At 36.0% G+C, this 20,317-nt stretch overlaps 1 protein-coding gene across 1 annotated transcript in view; it reads right to left on the bottom strand.

The window, feature by feature from the left end:
* Nucleotides 1-19,116, bottom strand: part of LOC134432264 (putative proline-rich protein 21) — a gene marked incomplete at its 5' end in the record, with an annotated part of 141,727 nt that extends 122,611 nt beyond the window's left edge. The window contains 3 exons of the mRNA XM_063180785.1: nucleotides 18,234-18,673; nucleotides 18,764-18,813; nucleotides 19,074-19,116. Coding sequence (XP_063036855.1) covers nucleotides 18,234-18,673; nucleotides 18,764-18,813; nucleotides 19,074-19,116 — 533 coding nt within the window. The remainder of the gene's footprint in view (nucleotides 1-18,233; nucleotides 18,674-18,763; nucleotides 18,814-19,073) is intronic.
* Between the last annotated feature and the right edge of the window lie 1,201 nt (nucleotides 19,117-20,317).

Genomic DNA, 20,317 nt, shown 5'->3' with positions numbered 1-20,317 from the left:
ATTAAGAATAGTTTTTATCCCTGAAAAACCATCATAAATTTATTTGTTTAAGTCATTTGTCTCCTATAACATTGGGAGTCAGAAGAAAAGTAAACGCAATGTTGAACAATTTTGCTTTTAAGGCTAGGAATTAACTAGAAAATTTTACCCATCTATCTTCAGAGATTATTTATTATTTAGGAAAATTTCATTTTGTTATTATTATTTTGGCAGGTTTTCAAGTAAAACAGGTCTATGTTTTGCGGTATATAACTATATATAATTTCACTACGGTTTACCGTGTACTCCTTATCTGTGGCAGACCTTGTGAAGTAATTCAGCATTTTGACCAACTGTCTCGACCAACAGCTGAATTGGTCTGTGTCAAATATCTGAGCAGCAGCTTGCTCCAATGTAAAACATCAATGAGAGAAAGAGTGAGAAGAGTCTCTTCTCCAGCAGGATCCTGGCTTACAGGTATTTTTAAGTACGCTATGCAAATGCTAGGTAAGCTTGGTACAGAGATCTTACCTAGAGCTTGCATAGCTGTGTAAGGAACATATAAATCACATCAATGATATTAATTTTCACATATATGAAAGCTTTCTTGGACATTTATTTTCAGCTATGCATTTTTCCTCTTTTTACAGAAAAAAATTGCAAAATGCCAGTAAAGTGGACATGAATTCCCTTTGCTTGAACAAAACCAAGATTACCTCTTCAGGAGATAGCCATGATTAGCCTTTTCTCCTTCCCCTGTATTTTATCAGAGTGTAATTTTCTCCTATGAAGAAAGATGTATGCTTGAAAAAATTATTGAACTGGACAAAATATAGCAATGAATAGGGTAATGAGACTTCCAGAAATGTCTGAACTTTTTGTGATTTTTAAACTACCTTGTCCCAAACACATATCTCAGGAAACATGTTTCACTACCAACTTCAGTTAGCCAAATGTTTAATGGGTGTTAGTTAAAGTAATAAATTGTGTCATTATAAAGTCATAAAAACATTTTGTTTTCCATCAGAAATAAAAAAAGTGTTGTTGTACCCAGAAAAGCTTAACTGACTATAAGCTTGGAGGTAGATTAGCAACTTCCTTCACAAGTCTAGCAAAAATATCCAGCATTATATGAACAATCTCTAGTTTCTTCTTTTTGTGCCCAGCTTCCTCACCCAAGCAAAAATACATGGTGACAAAGAAAGGAATTTCTCAAACTGAAAAGGAGTGTGAAAACTAATAAGCAGCTGAGCATGAGCAACACCTTCCAGATAGTTATGCCCTGGTACACAAGACCAACTAATTATTTCCTGATGGTCCTCCTTTATCTTGCACCTTTTCTTCACACAAATATGACCCAGACCCTGGAAATAGACAACTATGATTTCCTTGAATCCAATTGCATGAATCTACAACTCTTTAGAACCAGTCCTTACTTGGCCATCTCACCTCTTTTCTTCTCAGGCCTTCTTTGGATAGTGATTGGCATCTCTCGTTTCAGTATTTTTTCTTAACATGATATAGCTAATGGGTTTGAATATAAAATAGTATCTTCTCTCCAGTGACTCTGACGAGCTGTTATAAGAGTAATTTGAGCCTGTCTTATTTCCTGATTAATTGCTGTATTTCTTCCAACCACAGAAAATGTTCTCTACAAATAACTGGTATTAATTTTCATAATCTTTAAACAGGCACAGACTTCAAACCCAGGTCACTTAGGACAGTCTAACAATGCAAGTGTAATTTAAAGCAAATATAACGCATCTCTATCCTATACAATTTGGAAGATGGACAACTGGTTTTATCACATGCAGATCTTGTGATCTACACTGGCTTTTCCCTGCAATATGTTATTCACTGTTTTTGTTCCTCTTTGAGGCCACACATCAGTCACAGTGATCTAATATAAACAACTATCAACAACATTACATTTATTATAAGGTACTGTTCCAAGGTGAAACGTAGCTGTAGTTGTTATCAAAAATTGAAATCTTATGATTCTGCAGTTCTTTCCCATATCCCTCTTGGGTATTTATACCTATTTCTATCATGTATCTCCAAAGCTCTAACCTTAGCTGAGAGCACTTTGCCTTCACTGTCCAGTCCTGCTGTGCTTGCACTTTCTCTTCAAGTTTACATCTCAATTAAACCATATAGTGTTGGGTATCCAACTGAACTTATATGAAAATAACAGAACTAGGTGACAGCTATGGAAAAAATGAAGTATAAATTAATTTAGTAGTACAGAGATAAAATTCAAATTGTGCAGGGTTTGAAAGGAAACATATTGTTAACCAGAAAATATTTGGACAAGTTTTTTGATTCGCAAATTCAGAGTTCGGTTAATGAAACTCCAGTACATCAAAGATAAATTAAAGCACCTGGAGTGCTTTAATCTTCATCAGGAAGATGGCAACATCAGGAGAAGAAAAGATGGGCAAAGTTACTAGGCTTCTAAATGTTGGAGTGCCTGCAAACTGAGAGCAAACAGTGTAAGGAAAAAGAGAAGGAGAGAGATGGAGAAAGCAGATATTGTGACTGGAAACAAAATACAAACATAGCAGTTGATAAAGTCATGCCTCCTTAAACAGTAAGGATTACAAGTGACAGATATAAAACTCTCAGGAGTAGCCACGTGTTTGTTTTTTTTTTGCTATTTACTTAAAAGCCTTTCAACAGTTGTCAAAGTGAGAAAATTACTTATTATGCTCATAAGCTCTAGGGAATATCAATTTTAAAGTCACTAAAAGTCAATAGTTTAAGAACCCTCTTTTAAAAATACTGGATGTGCTGTGCAGTAAAATTATTTTGTTTCTGATAAGTTTTGAGTGTCTTTTAATTAATTACTTTCTCTGCCAAGCAATTTGAGCATCAATGAATTTCAGTAAGGCTGAATGCAGACACATGCGAGATTATTTCTGGCATGCATTCTGTATCTGGAAACAATTGATGAACTACAACTTCACGTAATGGTATCTTACAAAGGCTTTGTAGAGCTCTAGTTCTTTCTAAAGCATGTTGTGACAAGAGCAATTTTTACCATAATATTATAAAGATTTATGTTTTAATCAAATCATGTCACTATTGTCATTAATAATTACTGGTAGCTCTAACTACCATTCTGTAGTTAAATATATTATTTACATTAATTGAGTAGCATATCATTTTACCTGAGAGATCAAAGTAGAACACTGATATGGATATGACAATGGGAACAGCATACTTCAAATTTTCTTTCACTTGACACTTTGGTTAACATGTCAATATCTGATTTCTTCAGAAAAGCCTCTGTTTTTAATCCACACAAGTGAAATTACTCAGAAACATCCATCGCTTAAAACTAGGCAAATGCATTTGTCTAAATAGGGACCAAGTAAGGATTTAATTTTATCCGTGTGCTTGTTTAAAATGTCAGCTAGTCAAAACAGACTGAGTTTTCCTGTGTACCTAAAATAGTGTTGAGCAAATGCTTTCTTGTTATTTTTCAAATAAACGCATTATTACTAAATATTTTAATTATGTTTGCTAATTATGTACATATTCATCATTGCAGATATACAAAAGTCTACTGATATCCAGTTTGTTTAGCAAAATTAAAAAAAAATAATTCATATTAAGACGGCATTTTGATCATCAAATAGAAATGTGTGGCAATGAAAGGTAAATAAGGTGAAAAGGTGAATAAGAATCAGTTCTGTTTCAGAGCCTGAAATAGTTGGAAATGTTGTCCATGATAAGAAATTTTAACTTAGTTGTCTGGAGTATATAGCGAGAATAAAGTGTTTAGTATGTTCCTATTCTGTGCTATAACTCCTCTGGATTTCAGATAACAGACCTTTCAGTTGGTGCCAAGAAAATGAGGAGCACAGGGAGGCTAACCACAGACTTTTTGAGTGATTGCTTATTGTCCAGCTTGGCAGGTGACTGCTTGGCAAAGGGAAAGAGGAATTCATTTCTTCAGCATATTACCCTCATCATGACTACCTCACAGAGGACTTCTGATATTTGCACTGATTAGAAATTCAACAAAAGTGTGTTCTATAGTATTAGCAACTGGTAAAAATTGAAAGTACTTTAAAAATTTGTTGAATTCTGACAGCATTTTCAGTCTTAACGTCATTTTATCACAATTTTCTGAATTTGGTATACAGATGTAACACAAATACTTATTTAAATACTCTCATAAATTGCACTAATTGCTCTTTCTCTTAGAATGTGTACAATCAGTGGTTGGAAGCCACATTTTATTTTCTGTTTAGTTTTTTGCTCTCTAATGCATAATAGAAAGACAGTAATCTTTGAGCAGGATACAACAGGAATGAGAACCTGTCCACTAAACTAACTTCAGTATTTCCTCACCTGAAGTAAAGAACAAACAGTTTCCTACAGGAGATTGTGCTCCAGATTGTGCAAGAAAATATCCCTCTTTCACATTTCTGGAGCAGCTTGACAGAGAGATGGACACAAGATAGACTTCTTCATTTTGTGATGAATTTGAAAGTAAGCAAGTTTGCAAGCAGACAAATTTGTATGGGTTTGTTTATGTAAGGACCTCCCACTTGATACTAAAATATTAACTGGCATTTATTTATTTATTTGATAATTGTAGGGATGGACTAAGACAGAATGGAATGTTTTCTCTTCTGCCTCACATACCTCAGCTCACAGCAACACTTAACCTCAGATAGTAATAGGTCAATTATCAAAAATCACTTGAAGGGGTTTTGTGTAATCAGGAGCTTCAATATCAACCTTTTGATTTGTTTCCAGTAAAATACGTGCTTATTTCTTCTACCTGACGACAGCTGACTCTGGTAAATTCCATGATTACTCTTAAGTTTTTAGCAAAACTGTACAATAGGGATTGCATTTATTCCACTGCTATCCAAAAGTTTGTAACTGTCCTTCTATGTGTAAACATAAGGCATGCCCAACATAATCACAAAAAAGAAATTACTGATTATTAGTCACTTTTGTTCTATATCCACAAAAAAGTATGGAATTATGACATAATTCTAACATATATTCTATTTTCATATTTTGGGAAAATGACTGCATGCGTGCATCTGGAGTGCAAAGTGTCTCCATGCTCCTTCTGTAGGAGAGCTGAGGTGACGTTGTGAGATGGTAAGGTACAGGTAAGTCCTGTGCTGTTCTCTGGCTGCTGGTTGGATGCATTTGCGGGAACAAGGCACATCCCTAAAATTGTTGTATACAAACAAGTCATTTTATACAAGTGTACAGAAACAAAATTTAATAAGAGTATGAGTCAGCTCAACTTTTGATATCAGATCAACCATGGCTTAGTTGTTCTTTCAGTAAATTCAAGACATACTTATTCAAAATTCCATTACTTGGAACGTAGCCGTAAGATTTGGAGATTTCCCTCTGGAATCCTTTATTTTAGACCAGGGTAATTTTTTCTCATCATTGTATTTTTTTAATTATTCATTGCTGACATAGGCTAGGGTTGTTTTGTTTTGTTTTGTTTTGTTTTGTTTTGTTTTGTTTTGTTTTGTTTTGTTTTGTTTTGTTTAATAGCATGACTCCTAGCTAACTGACTTCCAGCAGAAATACCTTTTTTCATCCTCCTTGGCATCAATGTTGCAGAAACCAGAAACCCTTGCTGTCGAGTTTCAAAGCATCATTAATGCAGAAAGAGCTATAGACAACCATGCTTCATATATATAAGATGTAAGGATATCTTATTTAAGTTGAGAAATGAATGCAGATAAAACAGTGCAGATCTTCATAATTATTCTAAGTCGAACATTGTTTTAGAAAATATGATTCAATGAAATAAATATTGTTCTTACATGATTTATAAAATGCATCTACTTGACTTCTGCCAAATTCAATCCCAGCATATTTACCAATTACACTCTTTATTGAAAATATGCAGTGCATCAAAAAATAAGAATTTTTTTGAACAGGTGAAGGAAAGAGAAGTTTCTTTTTTTCTTTTTTACCTTAGTCAAATTGTATTATTATTTCTGTTTTGCACTAGTCTTTGGTGCTTGAAATCTTCCACAGAGTTCACTATTTCCAAAGTTACTTTCAAAGTCAACTTCTTTTCATTTTTTCTGTGCACTAACACAGAAGCCTACCTACTTATAATAAAAATACTTGCAAAAAGGAATTTAGTTAGACATCTTGTCAAACTTAAATACACAAACTGACTTAAAAAAAACAAAACTGTGTAACTTCTAAGAAAGTCAATGAAGTACTTGAAAGACAGCTATTAGTATAACCTCTATTCCCTTCCTTAGCTAACATTCACATTGTGGTGCTTCCTCAATATAACACACAAAAATACCAGATATGAAGATCCATGTGAGAATTCATGTTTGCCAATGAGGCAGCCTAGCCTGCCTGCCCACTTTTTACCTCGGACTTAATGAAAGTTCACACAATAAATGTTGCTTCCAAGGTTATTTCAGACTCCTGTTCCATTTACCTGTCTTTTTCACTACCCATTCCCTGTTAAGGTGCATTCCTCAATGCATCTTTTGCATCTGCAAAAGACTGTCAATCCATTACTTTTCAAATGATTTTTCTTTTATTATTTTTGTGTTCAAATTTTAGGCTTGTAAGTAAGTACAGAGAAAAAAAACACATCCTGAATATTCCATATTTTCATGCTACAAATAGATGCTTTAGAATCTGACCATCAAGGATGATATTTCTAAACAAGATAAATTATTAATTCAGGGACAAAACCAATTTTTACTATAATTGTATTGTAAAGTTGTTGTTCATTTTTTAAAAACAGAGATGACAAAGACTTCCATGTTACATACTTTCAATTTGGAAAATCCTCTAAATATCCACTTGAAAGAAATACAAAAGCTTTGATATTGTTTTGAAAGTTTTCACAAGACATTTAGGCAGCCTTTCAAAAGAAGTTGGAAGACATCACTGCTGCTGTTTTAGAAGTGCTGTGTGCTGGTGTTTATGCCAGAACTCAATACAAAACCAGATGATAGTGAGAAATACAAAGTTAAAAAATGTACTTATTACTGTGAATATCATAGTCCTCTATCTAGCAAAAAAAGACTTGGAGTGAGGACACTTGAAGGGGAGCTGGAAAAGGCTCTGGCATGGGGGACGTAGAGGTGTTCAGACGGGTGAAGAAAAGACAACTTCAAAGTAACAACAGAAGTCACAGGACAGACATTAGTTGTTCAGTTACTTGAGGTTTGTTAACCTAGAACGACCTAGTCCAAGAACAGTAATAAATATTTCATCAATGTTATCGTCTTTCTACCATTTCATGTTTTATTCCTACTAACTTACTAGTCTTCCAATTTTCTTACATGAACGGCTGTGAAGGGAAATTTAATAGATCTGATAAAATATATAAGAAATAATTATAAGACATTATATATTGGTGTAGGTGTAATGTTGATACTTTCCAATACTTTATATCTAGCTCTATAATTTTTACTAAGAATTCCAGAATTTTCTAATGTAAATATTTGGTAATAACTTAGACATTGCTAAAAGTGTCCAAATTACAATATTGATATTGCATATGTTTCATATGATTCTTCATGATCTTACAAAGACTTTTTTTAAAAAGTGTTCCTTGTTAGCTGAAACACACTGTTCAGATAGAAAGAATAAACCCAGAGATACAAGTTCATCATATGTGAGTTGGGAAAGAGAAGATGGGGTTTCTCCTGTTTGGTTTTTTTTCCTGATTGGTACGGCTCCCACATTAGCGTACCAATATTAATGGGACACCATCAGTGAGCTTCCATGCCCTTCTAGTTGAAATTTGCTACTTACAATTCCTGTTTGCACAATGTAAAACTCATCAATTTATATTTTTACTTGGCATTTAGCTTCTGGAGGTGAGATGTCATGTAGAGATTTATAATGAGAAACCTGTAGTTGTAATTAGGTTTGGAAGCACCTGATTGATGTCTCAACTTGAATGTATGCACTATGGTTCAAAACGTTCCCACACCACTTCTAGACTGCACAGTAGCTGAGTGCACTGTGCACATCAGAGAACTGTCTGGAGAGTAAATTAGCCAGTTGCAGCTCTTTTTTTTAACTCCTTCACATGCAGGGGCAAAGGAAGGAAGACGGGTCAAGGAGGATGTAAAGCATTCAAGGGTACTTTGCTGAGGAACTGGGACTTGTTGAGAAGTTTAAAATTTTTCTTGGTCCACTGGCAAAACTTGGCACATCTGTAGCCCACATGAAAGCTTGGCTGCCTTCAGCTCTAGAAGAGCCATGCCTTGAATACTTTAGGTCAGGAAAGATTAATATACTAAACAAATCAAATAGAATGTTTATTTCGAACAGCAATCATACAGGAACTGCTCTACATTCTAGAACTTTCTGTGTTATTTGGTTATAAACTACTAAGGAATTCAAAATAGATGATGAAATCATAAAACTCATTATATGCATTCAGAACAAATAAAACATGAATTTTACTGAGCTATGAAAGCTAAAAGAACCACTTGGAATTAATTTAAGAATTAGCATTAAATCCACTCATTTAATCATGTGGCCCTTCAGCTCAGCTTGTTAAAGCAACAATGTAGGGAATATTTTCCAGAGAAATGAAGCAGAATTCTTCAAGACAGCATGCAGAGTGCCTCTTTTTTTTTTTTTTTTTTTTTTTTTTCATCCCAGCATATAGGTTGCTGTATTTAGGCAGTGATAAAAGCAGAATAACTGCAAGGTAGTGCCTAGGGACAGTTTTGGACTGAGCTGACGAAACAGTGGCTCAGTTAACACATTCTCACTCATGTGTCAAATGAACATGTGAGCAAATAAGTCTTGTCATCTGGTCAATGGACAAGTTATCCTTTATTTTGTGTCATGGCTTCCAAGAGTTTTAAGTCTGTAAACAATCCTCACAAGCTTGACATGAAGCGTATGCGAAATCATTTCTCTGACAGTTGAGATTATTTACAAGAATCTAGCTCTGGTGCTTGCATAACTTCCTTTAAAATATCTAGATTTGGTGCTTTTCTTAAAGGACAATGATTAGTGTGTGAGTCAATAAGTTGCTGCAATTGATCATAATTCATTTCAATAAAGTGTGGAGAAGGTATATACAACTCTGTGTCATCTGGTTATCAGAAAAAACTATGATTGATTGCCAAAGTTTTAACAGTTAGTATTCAGATGTTTTACTCCACTTGGGCATGACTACAGTCTTTTCTATATCCTATCTTCTAAAGGCCCTATATAAATATAGAGTTTTTAAAAGTTTACATAACATAGTTTGAAAGTGTCATCTAATAATAATCAGTTGAACCTTGCAGCTGCAATGAATATGTTCTTGAACCTCAAACACATTGTGTGTGTTCTTGAACTCCTTTGGTCTTCTGACACTGCTGCATTCTCTGTTTCAGTCAACCAGGTATAGAAGTTCTTCCAGTTGAATTTTGTATGATTTTGATCAGGACTTAAATGTCTTGACTGTAAATTTTAAAATATATTTAAAATATATTTAAAATATATTTTAAAATATTTCATCCATTTATAAACAAATATCTGTGTACCCAAGTGTTACACTCACAGCCAGAAATACTGGGACAGAGTGTTGCCTCTAAAACAAAACATCAGAGCAGTCACTGAGCTTCCGACTTGTGGTTGTCACTTCATAGGCTGCAGCTTACCCAGTCTGTGGTTGCTTTCAAATCAATTTTACTTCCATTTTCTTTTTAGAACTTCTTAACAAATATTTTACTTTAAAAAAATCTAAGCTCTATACCATTCTATTAGTTTTAGTCAAGCATTAATTTATAAATATTGCCTCATCTAAATTCAAGTGGAGAAAGGCTGAATGCCACCAATAAAGTCAATATGAGTCTTTTATAAAGCAGAAATCTCTTCAAAATTTGCAAGGTCAGAGCTTAGGGGATTCTGCTTGTTGTCCTCTTGGGGTTTTTTGGTTTTCATCTATGTTTTTGGGGGTTTGTTTGTTTGTTTGTTTGTTTGTTTGTTTGTTTGTTTGTGTTTTTAGTTTTGGCTTTGCTTTTGTTTGTTTGTTGTTTGGTTTGGTTTGGTTTTTTTTTCTGACCAGTATTTGGCAGCCTTTAAAAAGTGAAGGAAGGCATCTGGCTCTGAAAAGGTCTTGTGGTCTTTTGGCAGCGATTCCCTGGGAATTTGATGTCTTCTGGCCGGTGACAGGCTACCTGACCGTAGGCTGAGTGACAACACTGTAGGTGCTCTGGATTTCTAGCCCCTCTTAAACATTTCTAATGCTGTGTAAGTGACTTCCTTTGCTCCAGATGTGAGGGTCTTTCATTGACATGTAGAACAGAGAACATTCAGTCCCACATCAAGGGCTATTAACTTTTTTCTTTTTTTTTTTTTTTATATAATTTGCTTTTTGTCATCAAATGGAGAAGACTCAAGTTGTCGGAATACTATCTGAATCCCCAGCATCCTTGAAGTTTATTAGTTATTCATTCAAATTTTCTATTTCTGAGCAAGGTATCTCAACTATTCCATGTACTACAACAATCCTAAAGCAAGGAAAGAAATATGAGAGTCAGTCAAATACAAAACAATCAGCTGAGGTTAATTGCAAGTTAATGCCACAATTTTCACTTTAACATTATCTAAAAAAGGGCTTTGGGGAGAAAAATTCAGGAGAAACGTAGACCACAAATTATCATTTTCATGTGAACCCTTACAGAATTTTTTTATGGTGGTCATGAAAGTCATACACATAGCCCTTTTTAAAAAAAAAAAGTCCTGTTTTAAAAGAATATTAATTTGCCATGTACCAGATGAAAAGAAAAATCAACTACGAAACAAGGAATATCTATTATCAAGTGTATTATAGTTCAAAGCCTTTAGAAATCTCATCACTTTTCTTTGACAAAAACATGTAAGGATTAAAGCACTCCCATTTGCTTTAGTCCTTGCAATCAATTTATGTAAGCAAATGCATTGCTTTATTCAGCAGTACCCAGTGCATATTATGATATGACAAAACACAGGTTTCTCATCTGCTTAACTGATTTGAGTGTCACCAGCCCCAACGTGCAAATGATGTTAGTTGACTGGTTAAATATTATGGCCCTGTCTATGCTGAAAGTATATCCCAATTATATGTTTATGTTGGAAGAGCTTTAGTGAAAAACCTGAAAATCCAAGTCTAGTTGATATTATCTTTCCTAGTCTATAAATGGCTTAATGCATACTTAGTGGCTGGCATTTTCATATTACTGGAGAGATACTCCAAAGCTCACACATCATGTTGACTTTTTCATTTACATCAGTTTTCAGCGAAAACATTTTCTAACATAGTGTTAATTTGCAGGAACTCCAATTCTCTGGATGATATGAAAACATGTAGATGTGTGCCTCTTCATACACACATGTAGAAGAAACAGGAGACTGTGAGAAATACTGAATTTTATATGCTTGTTTCCAGATTGTTATTATCTGATGAAACTCATTACATGTTGTGCGATAAAAAACATTTTAGGATAATTCTTTCACATGATAGAAAACCTTCTGTTTTGAACTGATAGCCTCAATAGTGAGAGGAGAGTAGCAGCAGTAGTGTGCTAAGATGTATAGGAAACTGTCATTCTCAGGAAGTATAAAACTGTCCTACCAATAAAGTAAATGCTTCTTATGTCTAAATGGTTTCATCTCAATTAAATATTAGAACATATAATATGCTTTATGTCAATTATTTTTCTCTCTCTGTTTTATCCCTTTTCTCACTACTAATTTCTTGTCCCTCTCACCCCTGCTACCCACCTGCCCTACAATGGAAGTACCATTTTTAAAGATCAGGATTATTAGAAGTATTAATGCTTACAAATGCCCACGAGTAACACAATCATGACTGTGGTTCAGAGTCATTAGTAGGATTAGTCATTAACAGTGATTTTTCCAGTGTTATTAGGATAAGTCATTAACAGTTCTGACTTCTGTTTTTCTGAGAAAAAGAAGTGTTCGGGAAATGTGAGTAGCAAAATGTTAGCAGAAGACAACTTTTGAATAGGAAGGATGAGAAAAAGATTATTCTGAACCTTGCAGGAAATGTAAGAGGTTGCAATTAGCTGTGGAGAGTGACAGGAAAAATACAAAAAGAGAACCAAGACAAGGATTAGAGAGAAAGGGGAAAAGAATAGGTCAGGAAAATATAGAAAGTTGCAGTAAATTAATTATTTTGAGGAATGAGAATAATTTTAAATTATCTTCTGAAAAGAATACAAATCGAGTCAAAGGGATAGTGGATGAAGGCAGAAGATTCTTATCTCCTAAAGCTGAAGAATAGCCAGGTGACACATTAATTTCAGGATGTATAAATATAATGAATGTTGAAATTATAATAGCTGGCATAGGACATAACAAAATATATTAAATACAGAATTCTAAGGTAACAATTAGAAAAGTATCTATGAACCAAATATGTAGGCAGTTTGCTGATCCCAAGAGGTTAGAGCAATAAAGTATTTGTACCAAATAAAGGAAAAAATTTTAAAAATTTAGATAAGTTTAGAATATATATATTAAAATTTTAAAATTAAAAATTATCAAAAAAAAGCAGCAAAGCATAGAGCTCCAGATAATTTACTTGACTTTCTGCAAAGAAAAACTCTGAGCAGGTTTTAGTTTGGTTTCCTTGGTTTGGGGTGTTTTGTTGTGCTGGGTTTTTTTAATTACTCCAAAATGCAAGTGGAGTCAGGTCTTATGGGAGTTTTTGTAAAGCATGATGATCTAAAAATTTGTTAAACTTTATTTCTGTGACAGAAAATCTTGAGATGTTTAAGGTTACATTTTCATCATCACATAAGGATTTAGTCTGGTAAATTTCACTGTGGCTCTCTATAAGATATAATCCCTAATGTGTATTAAGCACTATAAAGAATGCAGTTAGAAAGACTGAGGATTGCAATGTCAGATGTATTTTATATAACTGTTGAAAGCACTGGATAAGAAGAAAAAAAAAAAGAAAACACTGCCAATTAAATACTCAGCTGTACTTTCAGACAGGGTAGAATGAAAATGGCAATCATTATTTACAAAAGGCTTCAGGATTTGTCCAGGCAAGTATAGTGATGTTTTCCTTCACTTGACACAGCATGTCTGTTTCTGCAATGAGAAGCACCTGCAAATACTAGGTTTTCTATTTATTCATTAAAGCAAAACAGTAAATTCAAAACCTACTCTGAAGAACCATGAGGTTTCTTCCCAGGACTTCAATTTTTCAGTAACAATTCTTTTTATTCAGTGGGAACCCAATCTGTTATTCTTTTCCTACTAGACTGTATATATTCATGTTTATGTTATTTTATATATTTTTAGAAATGTGTCGTTCTGTTCAAATTAACATTTACATTTTTGAACTTTTAAAGCATTTACTTTATGTCACAGCACTAAATGATTGAGATGTAAAAAGTTGCCCAGTTCTACAGAACGTATTTTCCTGGAGCAGTGGTGGCTGCACCTCTTGCTGTCAGAGGCTGCTGCTGGCAGGGTCTGTGCTGAGGGGGTCGCACACCTGCAGCTGCCCACTGGCCTGAACTTACAAAGCAGCTTGCAGGGGCAGAGAGGCCATGGGAATGACATCTAAGGGACATCTTACGGGTCCTGATTTTGCTGGACAAAGATGCAGACATCGTGATGAGACAATACTGTGGCATCCAAGGACATAGTAAAGATTCACTTTCTATGAGTTTCAGCGCTGTTTCGCTTCTTCCTATTAACGTCCCAAAGAAGATTGCCACCATGAATTCATCATTTTAAGGCCCTCTTCCAACATTGTCATAGAAGCTTCCAAATGTGTATCCCTGGACAGAGCCTGAGTCGTCTACCAGCAGTCTGGTACAGGCGCACATGTTACCAAACCTTGTCATTAGATGCCTCTCTGTGATACCTGTGAATCCATTTTCAGCTTCAGCATAACATAAAAAATTATTTAGATTGTGGGCAATTTCAGAAAGAAAGAGGAGAATCCCCCGTCACTCTGGACAGCTGTGGATCAGGAGGTTCTTAGGAGAATCATTGTGGGTCAGAGCACAAATATGCGAGCTAAGACTCCCAACAGCGACAGCAAAAACTTCCTGGGAGCTCCAAAATCCTAAACTGAAAAATGTCTTACTGTTGCAACCACTCTGTTTCTTGGAAAGGAAAGTTCCAGGAAAGGAAAGGAGATGAAAGTTCAGAGAAGGAAAAGAAAGTTCCAGGAAAGAAATGGAAAATTTTGGGAAAAGGAAGGAAAGTTTTGGGAAAGGGAAGTTACAGAAAAGGAAAGGAAAGTTCCTGGAAAAGAAAGTTGCAGGAAAGGAAAGGAAAATTCAATTCCAGGAAAGAAAAGTTCTTGGAAAAGAAAGGTCCAGGAATGGAAAAAAAAGTTGCAGGAAGGAAAGTTCTAGGAAATTAAAGGGAAAAAAAGTTCCAGGAAAGGAAACTTCAGGGGAAAAAAAAAAAGGAAAGGGAAGTTCAGGAAAGTTCCAGGAAATGAAAGTTCCAGAAGAGTTCTAGGAAAGGAAAGGAAATTTCCAGGAAAAGAAAATTGCAGGAAAGAAAAGAAAAAAAAGTTCCAGGAAAAGAAAGTTGCAGGAAAGTTGCAGGAAAGGAAAGGACCATTAAGCTTCCCCCAGGAGACAAAAATCTGTTATTGCTCTACCACATTAAGAAACATTGAGTATTATTTAGAAAGCAATGTTATCTCTGTGTAGGAAACATTAGTCAGACTCAAAGAAGTTTGCAAATAACAGCTTTAATATAGCAGAAAGTGATGCTGAACTGATTTTTTTCAGAATCTTTCAGCACAACTGCAGGCACTGCTTGGGAGGCAAAGTTAGATGGACTGGAGCAAAATACAAAATATAGTGCAAATTCTTCACCCTTAGCATATTTAAATATTGGAATAAATAAAGCAGGAACATGATAGATTCTTCAAACACAATACTTGAAATAAAGCTACCTGTCTTTCTAAATCATATGCTCTAGTTCCAGACAGAGCTATAGGCCCATGTTAAGCAGGTCAAACAGGATGACCATGATGGTCTATGTGTGCCTTGCATTCTACAAACAGATGAAAATGAAGTCATTAATTTCACTGTCAGAACAAAGTTACGCCCTCAAACATGTTATTTTACCTGTCAGTTGTTCCTTATTTATTTATTTATTTGGTTCCTTGGTTTGTTTTTTTTTTTTTTCTCTACATAGTTATCTTTTTTGGAGCTTCATTGTACAGAATGGTCATTAACTGTGATGGAAATGCCAATGTTTCCATGGAAACCTCTGTCCACTACAGAATATACTAGAGCAATATTTGAACCATTTGTCCATTTGATTAATTATGTCTTTGTGCTGAAGGCGGCTTGGCTAGATTGTCTCATCGTGTATTAGAGAAGCTACTGCTCTAACAAATGGAGCTATTGTTTTGGGTCTATTCATCTTGGTACATCCCTGAGAGCTGATAGACATGTCAACAAAACGACTGTCACTTAATGAGCTGCAGCTTGTCAGAACTGTTTAGGGCTTCATGCTAGGCACAAACTACTGTCATGACAGCTTCAGTTATTATGGCAATGAGTAGGATGTCCATAAAAGAGTCTATAGAACAGAATGACCCTGGTTTTGATATCACATAGTTCGCAATTATCAGCTATATATACACTATGGGATAGATTAATAATAGATTCCAAAGCTTTGAGACAATTTACTGATGAACTAGTTCTTCAGTCACAAAGAGCGTATAAAATATTTTCCCTAATCTCTTTAGCTGCTTTTCAGTAAATACAGAAAACAAAACCCACAAAACAGAACAGAACAAAACAAAATCTCACAGAAAATATCAGCTAGTAATTGCTTGTAATTTTGCTTTGTGGGTAAATCATAGACATTGAAGCTTTCTGTAGCGAGGTAATTTCCATCTAAATTATATTTTTTAAACTTTCGTGTTACCTATTGCCTGAACTGAAAATCTACTAGGAATGAAAAAAATTTAAATGCCACATGCACGGCCTAAAAGGAACATTTTTTTCTAAAACAATATTATGTAAATCTACACAAAATTTACTCTGGTTCTTGCTCAATTTGCATCAACATTTTTGCAATTTTTGTGGACACATCTGTCACTGTGTTGTTTACATTACTGCATATCCAGTTCTTAAAATGTAAGCAGCTTTGGCAGTGTGGGATAATGTCATACCCATACCTGCTTATTTCTGGCAATGGGTTTCATATATTTTGAGTAATAGTGAAAATATTAGAAATCTGTATTGATTTTCATTGTGGTCTAGAATTTCACCTACAGAAATGTGAACTTCTCAATTGGCAAACATACTTAGAATCAACAAAACATGCACTAAGCTTACTCAAACCAGAAGATAATTACGAAAATCAAAACAGACTTTCTACATATTTTAAAAATGTAGATTTATAATTTTCATTCTTAGATGCTACATTCAATTAACAAACACTAAGAGTCACTGTATATGTCATTTGCTTTAAATATTTCCCTGTGCAGCATCAGTGATTAAGCTGTGTCCCTAATAATCACAGATGGAAGTCAGCACCCTGTAGCTACCAACAGCCACATTTAATCAGTTAATAACTGTGGATTAAACTTAATTCAGATTAATTTGTATTAGTATAGAATTTGTAACTCAATTGCTTTCATATTAATTTACATGTTGTCTAGACATGACATCATATTGACTCTTTGTTTGGCCCAAACACTAATTATGAACCATGTAGCTAATGGATGCAAAACTTGCAGTTTAGAAGCAAAACAGAATTTCTGACTACACCATACTGAGGATAGTTCAATACAGTTTAGAGCTGCAGGCTGGGCATAGCCTGGGAATGTGCAGTTCTTCATTTGCACTTCAACCTTCTTAACAAAATATTTTGTTCCTACATGAAGAATGTGGCTACTGAAAACAAAATTACTACTCTCCATCAAAAATTGTTAGCCTCAAATTTTTCTGGGAGAAGTTCAAAGAGGAAAATGAGGGATTTAAAAACTTGAATTGGCTTAAAGCCAAGCCAAGCCAAGCTAAACCAAGACAAGCCAAGCCAAGAGTCAAGCCAAACCAAACCAAACCAAACCAAACCAAACCAAACCAAACCAAACCAAACCAAACCACATCAAACCACACCAAATCAATGAAGGAAAGGGAAAAAAAAACACGTCAGAAGAAGGGGAAAAAACCCCACCTGCTAACAATAATAACTGTTGTGGTACAAATTGGACTGAACCACTGCCAAGGTTATTTTATCATTTATAAATAATTTATATACCTGTTCTGGGGTGACTTTCACATGAACCTGAGGTCAGTTATAATTTCTTTCATAGTACTCAATCCATTAACTTTCAAATCACATTTTCAAGTAAGAGAAAAATAATTTAAAAAATCTTTGAAATTAATTAGCATGATATTTAATTCTCAATTATTTTGGTTTAACCAGATTATGTGTCTATATATACAAAAAAGGTTCAAGTTAACTTGAAATAAACTTTACAGACAGTGTATTCGTACTTACTTTTATGCCCATATGTAAAATTTTACAGACAGTGTATTCATACATATTTTTATGCCCATATGTAAAATTTTAAAGACAGTGTATTCATACTTATCTTTATGCCCATAGCACTTTTAAAACTTATGAAAAAAGAGAGAATCACTCATTTATTACCTTGAAATTTTCATGAGTGATAATGGGAATAATAAATTTTTTTTAAAAAGTTGATATATATTACTCTGAACATTTGACTTTAAATTTTAATTTGTCTGTAGAACCTTCATAAAAACCACCCTGGATTAATGCTTCAAATAAATAGCAAAAAAAACCCCTCAGATTAGGAGGCTGAGATTATGTCGCTGAGCTGAGACTTTGCTATTCCCATCTACCCATTCATTTCAATGGTAGTCAACAAAGGTAATAACTGAGCAACAAAATAAGACCAAACACATTTTGAGTTGTTTGTTGATTTTAACTTTTTATTTTTTTTTATCTGAGTATGGATGTTATACTGCAATAGATGTTATCCTGGTATAGACGTTATCCTGCGATAGGTGTCATGCTATAGGAAAATCTATTACTCCGGCGCAATTTTTAGCCTGCTGTATAAATACTGTTGGGCGGGCTCATCCGCGGGGTGGCAGTGTCACCTAGCGGCCCCCGCTGCCCGGCCGCCGGCTCCTGGTCCAGCCCGCCGCTCTCCCTCCCTGTGCCGGGCGGGAGGCGCAGCACACGGGGCACGGCACGGCACGGCACGGCACGGCACGGCACGGCACGGCACGACAGCGCTCTCCGCGCTCCCTGCGGCAGGGATGCAGGGACGCAGGGATGCAGGGAGGCAGGGATGCAGGGATGCAGGGACGCAGGGATGCAGGATGCAGGGACGCAGGGATGTAGGGACGCAGGGATGCAGGGACGCAGGGATGCAGGGAGGCAGGGATGCAGGGATGCAGGGATGCAGGACAGGGATGCAAGGATGCAAGGATGCAGGGACACAGGGATGCAGGGACGCAGGGATGTAGGGCAGGGAGGCAGGGATGCAGGATGCAGGGATGCAGGGACGCAGGGATGCAGGGGCGCAGGATGCAGAGACGCAGGGATGCAGGATGCAGGGACGCAGGGATGCAGGGATGCAGGGATGCAGGATGCAGGGATGCAGGACAGGGATGCAAGGATGCAAGGATGCAGGGACACAGGGATGCAGGGACGCAGGGATGTAGGGCAGGGAGGCAGGGATGCAGGATGCAGGGATGCAGGGACGCAGGGATGCAGGGGCGCAGGATGCAGAGACGCAGGGATGCAGGATGCAGGGACGCAGGGATGCAGGGATGCAGGGACGCAGGGATGCAGGGATGCAGGGATGCAGGGACGCAGGGATGCAGGATGCAGGGACGCAGGGATGTAGGGACGCAGGGATGTAGGGACGCAGGATGCAGGGATGCAGGACAGGGATGCAAGGATGCAAGGATGCAGGGACACAGGGATGCAGGGACGCAGGGATGTAGGGCAGGGAGGCAGGGATGCAGGATGCAGGGATGCAGGGATGCAGGGATGCAGGGGCGCAGGATGCAGAGACGCAGGGATGCAGGATGCAGGGACGCAGGGATGCAGGGATGCAGGACGCAGGGATGCAGGGATGCAGGGACGCAGGGACGCAGGGATGCAGGGATGCAAGGATGCAGGGATGCAGGGACGCAGGGATGCAGCCCTGAACAAACCCCGCCACAATTTGCGGTTTTGGGAGGCAGAGCTTTGCATCCGCACCCGCGCAAACTGCGCTCTGGCGCATGGGGAAACAGAGGAGATGCACTCCTGCCAAACACACCTTGGGCTCGAGCTGTCCAGAAGAGCAAAGGACACTCATCATTTATCACTTACTGTCGCAGGCACATGTTCTCAAAGTATAGGAGGGGTGAACGGGACACACAAAATAATGTAATTTCAACGTGTAAGGTCCATGGTAATAAGATATTTTATTTTCATAAGTAACTTACTAAATTAGTATCTACCAATGAAGTACTTACAAGATTATAGAGCTAAATTCAGACGCTAAAGAAAGATATTTTATCTCCTTTATGGATGGAATGAAAAAACTTCTTTAAAAAATTTAACTTCTTTAAAAAATTCAAAACATTAAAAACTGAAAAATGAAAAAAAAATTTATTTAATTTCTTGAAAAAATTAAAAAATGAAATTATTATTTTCATCTAAAATGCATTTGTTAGCTATGAACTGAAAGTAATAGAAACTTTATAGTACAGATGAGTGAAAAAGCTTGAATTTTCTTTCTTCATATCATAAATGAGCTAAGCATCAGTTTAGCATTTGGAAATTCATAATTAAAAGTTCTACAAAAATGAAAGAAAATACTATAACTCAAAGTTATTTAAATGAGTATCTCTATTCAAGGCTAATGTTAAACAATTTTTTAAAAAAGCAGGAACATATAAAGTGACCTCTGTAAAATTAAGATCAACAAAATCAGATTGACACTTTAGCATGTTGGCATTTTTAAATTTTTTTTGTAAACAAATAAAGCTGTACATCATCACTCTATTCAATACACTCATATATTTCCAACAAAGTAGCTCATACCCCCTCCTTCCCGATTTTTAAACTAAAAATCCAATTCAAATGTAACAAAACCAGACAGAAATTTTTAGACCTATACAGAATACAGATACTGTGAATTACAATGTTCCATACACTTCTGCAGACTGTAAGTGCCAATTTCCCTAATATTAAGAGCTCCTGAAGTTTTTAAAGAGTTTATTTACAGCTAACAGCGCATATTAACATTGAAATTAAACTCCACAAAGCAATTGCTAAACTAATACTCTTAATGTTGCCAGCTATGATC

The sequence above is a fragment of the Melospiza melodia genome, chromosome Z (genome assembly GCF_035770615.1).
Source record: "Melospiza melodia melodia isolate bMelMel2 chromosome Z, bMelMel2.pri, whole genome shotgun sequence".
Lineage (NCBI taxonomy): Eukaryota > Metazoa > Chordata > Aves > Passeriformes > Passerellidae > Melospiza > Melospiza melodia.
The sequence above is the reverse complement of the archived record's forward strand: the minus strand, read 5'-3'. Positions and strand labels throughout refer to the sequence as shown.